We start from the raw sequence: 6,000 nt of genomic DNA, 5'->3' as shown, positions 1-6,000 counted from the left end.
AGAATTGCTAATTTAATTCTGATCAATTTGATTTTGCTGTTTGTCTTCTCGTTGTTATGCTGTTAATGAACCTCAGCAGAGTTTCAGAGTAACAGTTCCCCATTGAAGGGAAGACATTTTTGCTGAAAGGCTTTTAATGTGAAACCTATGGAGGAAGTCTTCCTTTTGCATTAACAGCATACAGCAAACAACAGAAAATTAAGACAGAAAATTGGAGAAAAAAAAGTGAGAATTCCTAATAATCCATAAAATATTATATTATATTTATATAACAGGGGAAATTAAAAATAATAAAATAATAGCTTTTTTTGTCCAGTTGAGACCCCAGACACTATTTGAAAATGTATAGTACACAATACTTGCTATACTAGCAAAGTCATTTAACACGTGAATTGTGAGACCCTCTCTATTTCCAGATTAAAATTCTCTGTTTCTAAATTATATCGAGGAGTGTGCTATTACATAAGCGTGGTCTCGTGTTTCTGGACTTGATGTGTGTGTTCTTGGTGTGTTTGTCAGGTACGTGAGAGGCTTCGGGTGGCTCTGGAGAGGGTGTCCACCCTGGAGGGACAATTAGCTTCTAACACACAAGAGGTGAGGGTGTATGTGTATGTGTTTGTATGTGTGTGTGTGTGTGTGTGTGTGTGGTTATTGGTAAGTGAAACATCTGTTTAGTCCCTTGCAGACATCAGTTGAAGCCTTCAGTCTGATCTGATATGTCTTCTCAGCCCTCTGTTCATACCCACACTCATGCACAGACACAAACTTGCCTTCAGTTCTCTTCTATTTAAAAAATGTCATTAAAGAAATCATTCAGAAGAAAAAAAAAAGTATGCTAAATATTTACAGCAGGTTCAGTTAGAGCAGAATTCTAGTGGGTTTGTAAGATTTAAAGTCAAAACTTGTTGAGTTTCCATGATCACATAGCAGAGCAGCAGACCCTCACTGAAGCCAACTCTCCCTCCTCTATACTGAATATAATTCATATATTTGTAGTAATGAACAATATGATAGGGCATGTTGTCTGAAGCATGCTTCCCTTTGAGAGGGTCAGAGTTGTTCTTGGATTCACTAAGGGGAAAAGAAAAGCTAGTAATGTTCATTGTTCTTTTCTAAATCTACATTGCAGTTGAACATGGTGAGACAAAGGAAGGATGGTGACTCATTGGAGCGAACAGATGGATCCAAACCTACATGGAAGGTCTTCCTGGCTGTGTGATTGTTTTTCTGCTCTGTGCTTTATCTAATGTCTGCCTATAGTGTTTGTCCGTCTGGCTGTCAGTCGCTGTCTTTGCCTCTTTCTGTCTTTCTTCTGCAGATTAACACACCTTCTCACACGCACATAACACGCGATAGGTTAATGGAGCTTAATGTCCCATGAATCCTCTATGTAATTCTGATGAGATTCAAACTCTTGTTCTTTATTTGAGCCTTGTCCTACATGGTTTGAGGCCAGCTCTGCATCAACAAGCAGACATTATGTAACTGTGTCTGGGTCCATCCACAGGGAGTAACAAACCTGCCTGTGATTAAACTGCAGAGCCTGTTTGTATTTAAATGGAAATCGCCCTCCTCTGTACAGGCTGGCAGCCGCGGAGGAGCAGCACAAGGTCCACTTACTTTGGCTCCTATGTCTTTGGCTTAAGGATAAAGAAAGCAATAAGAACAATCAATACAGTAGTTTTATTAAAGGAAAAAAAAACAATAACTTATGTCACAGCATAACCCTGGGAAAACTTGATATTATCATTACTCGCCTAGGGTCTTCCAGGGCTTGGCTGCCGCTGCATATATGAATCTCTACAGATGAAGTGTTCAGTTGCCAGGCTAAAGATAAGGTGAAATAGGCCTACCTGTCGCCTCGCTGCCCCGGTTGCCACGCTGATCCGTCACTGGATCGGCTCGCTCTCGGTGCTCCGACATTGACAGTTCATTTGTAGACATTTAAGGACGCGGACAATAACTTGAACACAACTTAATGGGGGACAAGGGGATCTCCGTCGCAGCATTCTGAAACTCTGAACCTCATCCCTCGCAGCTGCCCTGAATCTCCCTCTTTAAAACTAGCAGTCTCTGGGACTAGGTAAGCCCCACCTACCCCGTCTGACAGCCAAGCAGAACATCGTACGAGCGTTAGGAGGAGTGTAGTTTAGACGTCTCAGAGTGTGAACTATGCAAACACACACTGTCGGGACATTTATCCAGGACACCCGCTGTCCTACTGGCCACAATATAATCATGACCACATATACTTTTTCGTCAGGAACCCTAACCAAAACAATCTTAGGGCCATGTTGTACCTGATGTTTGCTATATATGGGGCTGTAGAAGGCTATTTCCAAAGTCCCTGGGAGATCTAATGAGTTTATATGGTTAAACTATTATGCACAATTGCACAAATCATCAGGTGTGTTTTATTACACAGTGTTTCTGTGTATGTTTAAGGTATTCATGAGCTGGCAAAATTGGAGCATGAGTGAGCGGAGGAGGTCCAACTAACTTTTGCTGCCTACTGTGTTGCCTGTCTGAATATGTGTCCCCAAAGGTTTATTTAATTAAGGCCCTGGAATTAACTGCACTTTGAGCAGTGAAGAGAAGAGAAACAACATCAAAACAACAACATGGCAACCGAACCACACACATCCACCCTCGTATGCATAACATTCAACACTTCAATCTAGGTCATCCAACTTTATCAGTTCTACAACTCTCAAAACCCTTGGCCCATATGTGTGTCTCAGTCCTAAAATACATTTTATGAGAATGTGCATATATTGCCATTCATTTTGTTTGTCCACCTTACAGAGACTGCCCAACGGCTCCATAGACGCTCACGATGATAGCAGCCGGGTGTCCGAGCTTCAGGAGCTGCTGGATCGGACCAATAAGGAGCTAGCCCAGAGCTGTGAGCACTCTGCCACTCTCAACAGCCGCATGGCCGACCTCGAGGCAGAGCTCGCAAATGCACGGCGAGAACTGAGCCGCAACGAGGAGCTGTCAATCAAACAACAAAGGGAACAGAGAGAGGTAAGAGTAAAAGAATGGTGCGAGTTACAAAAATCTTTTTAAGTAAAAAGCTAATAGAATTTCACATTCTGCTGTTTTGTGTGAAAAACCCAAGGGGGTAAGCCAGCCTCCACAAAGCATAGCTCTTATGGAGCCATTTTGTTGCTAACAAGCCATCATCCGCCGTTAGCATCCCATTGACTGCCATTCATTTTGGCGTCACTTTGACAGCGAATAACTTTACATCTGAAGCGTTTAAAGACTTTATTTGTCCATTGTTTATTTCTAAAGAAACACGACAATGTATAAAAGGCTCCATTACCTTGTACCTCACGTTATGGCTCCGTAGGAGATGGTTTTGTAAAAATAGGCTAACGATTGTGTCATAACCACGCGATTTACTGTCGCATAGTAGAGGAATTACCGTATAGTACAGGAGAAGCTCGCGGGCAGTTTCAACTTACATTAGCTGTTTAGGTTTAATTACTGATGTTAACTAGCATTTTAGTTAGCAATAATTAGCCTGTGTTGTTATCTCCTTACAGAGACGGAGAGCGTAGGTATATACCTGCTCTCCGACTCTGCAAGATTCGGAATGATTGAGATTTCTCTTGGCACAGCTACCAGAAGACAACTTTCAGACAGGTTGCTGACGTCACATCTACGTCGGCAAGCTCAGTTTGCAGCTGCGCAATAACAACAGGCAGTAACACTCAGCCATCGCTGGAAAAGTGCTTCTAATAGCCTTCACTGGTCTCCGTCCAGAGCAACGGGATCTGTTGGTCCATTTATTTTACTCTATGGGAAAAACATGGTTCTATAATAATACATTACTATATCATTTAATATAAATGACGTGTCCGTTCCCATGCTATTGAGATTGATCACTCCTACAAATAAACTGTACATGTAAGCAGATGGCTAGGACTGACTGAACATGCATTATATTGTGTTGTGTCAATGTGTTTTAGACACCAACTATAACACCTAGTGTACCAGCGACATAGACTAGATTTTTTTGAAAGCAAAACATTTGCAAAGGGGTTTCCTAAAGCTGTTTACTGTAACTGGAGTTTATTGTTTGGTGGTTAAGCAAAACCACTATTTACTGTAACTACTTTCCAGTATTATTCATTAGTACAGGTGTATTATTGTCTAAAATACAGGTGTGAAGTGAGAACAACACAGATGTGTAAGTAGTAACCACGTAGTCCTCTCACAAAGCTTCTTTATTGATTGCTTCAGCTACTTGGCTTTTGCATTTTTGAACACTATTGACACACAATACAAAAATGGAAATGGATTAAAACTAGAAGCTTCACCATGCACATTGTTGTAGGCTTGTCTCTCATGATTTTCTCTGTTGTTTTTGTGCCTCTGCACCCACAGAGAGAGGATATGGAGGAAAGGATAACAACGTTAGAGAAACGCTACCTGGCTGCTCAGCGGGAGACCACACACATCCACGACCTCAACGACAAACTGGAGAATGAACTGGCCACCAAGGACTCGCTGCACCGACAGGTAACAACACTAGCCAGACAGAGTACCGGACCTGGGATTTAACCACAGTGTCTGAAAAACAACAGCAACACACTGAGCTGCTCCATCACAAATCAGTTAATGAAGCCTGACATAAAGACCAAAATCAATATCTATAAATGTGTCGTGTTATTATTTTACTGTTGTTGATGTTCAGGCTTCCTTGGATGTATTGCAATCCTAATGTGTTGTTAAGTGGCACCAGAAATGACACATTTGTCTTGATGCAAGGTGACATGGGAGCTATGGATTCAGGCTAATTTGCTATCTCTTTCTCGCTTGCAACATTTTAATATTTCATGCCTCAACAATGTCATCCACAATAAAGCTGAAATAGTGACTAAATCAGAAAATCATCAGAAACACCCTACTTAAAGGTTCATGTGTAGTTCAGGGTCAATCTATGTTGAGCTCCACATAGGGGAATACCAGAAACATCCTCCATTTCTGCCCATGTGTCAAGCCCTGCTACTGCTGGCTGCACTGCTAATTAAACCTCTCTAGTGATCACACTAATGTGTGTGTGTGTGTGTGTGTGTGTGTGTGTGTGTGTGTGTGTGTGTGTGTGTGTGTGTGTGTGTGTGTGTGTGTGTGTGTGTGTGTGTGTGTGTGTGTGCGCGCGTGTGTGTGTCAGAGCGAGGAGAAGGTGCGCCAGCTTCAGGAGATGCTGGAGATGGCAGAGCAGAGGCTGGCTCAGACCATGAGGAAGGCTGAGACACTTCCAGAGGTGGAGGCTGAACTGGCACAGAGAGTGGCAGCACTTTCCAAGGTAATACATTCTCTCTCTTTCTCTCTCTCTCTCTCTCTCTCTCTCTCTCTCTCTCTCTCTCTCTCTCACACACACACACACACACACACACACACACACACCAACACAGAGCTGTGGAAAACATAGCTAAGGATGCAGGATTTTTACATGTACTAAACAAAAAAGAAGCATATAAACATTGAACATACTTACAGACCTTATAGAGGCAGTTGTACTTACATGTAAGTGTCTCCCTCTGCAGGCTGAGGAGCGCCATGGCAATGTGGAGGAGCGGCTCAGACAGCTGGAGTCACAACTGGAGGAGAAGAACCAAGAGCTAGGAAGGGTGTGTGAGCATGTGTGTGTGTGTGTGTGTGTGTGTGTGTGTGTGTGTGTGTGTGTGTGTGTGCTGTGCGGTGCACACCAGCCCTGCAGGGTTTCTCTGACCTCTCACTTTGTGTGTGTGTGTGTGTGTGTGTGTGTGTGTGTGTGTGTGTGTGTGTGTGTGTGTGTGTGTGTGTGTGTGTGTGTGTGTGTGTGTGTGTGTGTGTGTGTGTGTGTGCGGGCTGATGCTTCACATTAGTTGGACGCCTTGACTCATGGCTCTGTGCTCCCTCATGCATACACGTACATGCACGAACACACAGGACAGACGCACATATGAAGAGCTCTCCATTTTCCCAGTGCATTGTTGCATGAATTTG

General features: G+C 43.0%; 1 protein-coding gene across 14 annotated transcripts in view; it reads left to right on the top strand.

Annotated features, from left to right (window-relative positions):
- ppfia4 (PTPRF interacting protein alpha 4) overlaps positions 1-6,000 on the top strand; it is a 59,868-nt gene that overhangs the window by 41,063 nt on the left and 12,805 nt on the right. For 10 of the 14 annotated variants that reach the window (XM_039797229.1, XM_039797228.1, XM_039797222.1 and 7 more), the window contains 6 exons: positions 520-594; positions 1,130-1,213; positions 2,806-3,027; positions 4,396-4,530; positions 5,183-5,317; positions 5,559-5,642. In XM_039797229.1, coding sequence (XP_039653163.1) covers positions 520-594; positions 1,130-1,213; positions 2,806-3,027; positions 4,396-4,530; positions 5,183-5,317; positions 5,559-5,642 — 735 coding nt within the window. Of the gene's footprint in view, positions 1-519; positions 595-1,129; positions 1,216-2,805; positions 3,028-4,395; positions 4,531-5,182; positions 5,318-5,558; positions 5,643-6,000 lie in introns of those variants that run through there. The other 4 variants (XM_039797227.1, XM_039797215.1, XM_039797223.1 and 1 more) reach the window with 3 other exon arrangements.

This window comes from Perca fluviatilis, chromosome 4 (genome assembly GCF_010015445.1).
Source record: "Perca fluviatilis chromosome 4, GENO_Pfluv_1.0, whole genome shotgun sequence".
Classification (NCBI taxonomy): Eukaryota; Metazoa; Chordata; class Actinopteri; order Perciformes; family Percidae; genus Perca; species Perca fluviatilis.
This window is presented reverse-complemented; position numbering and strand designations above follow the sequence as displayed.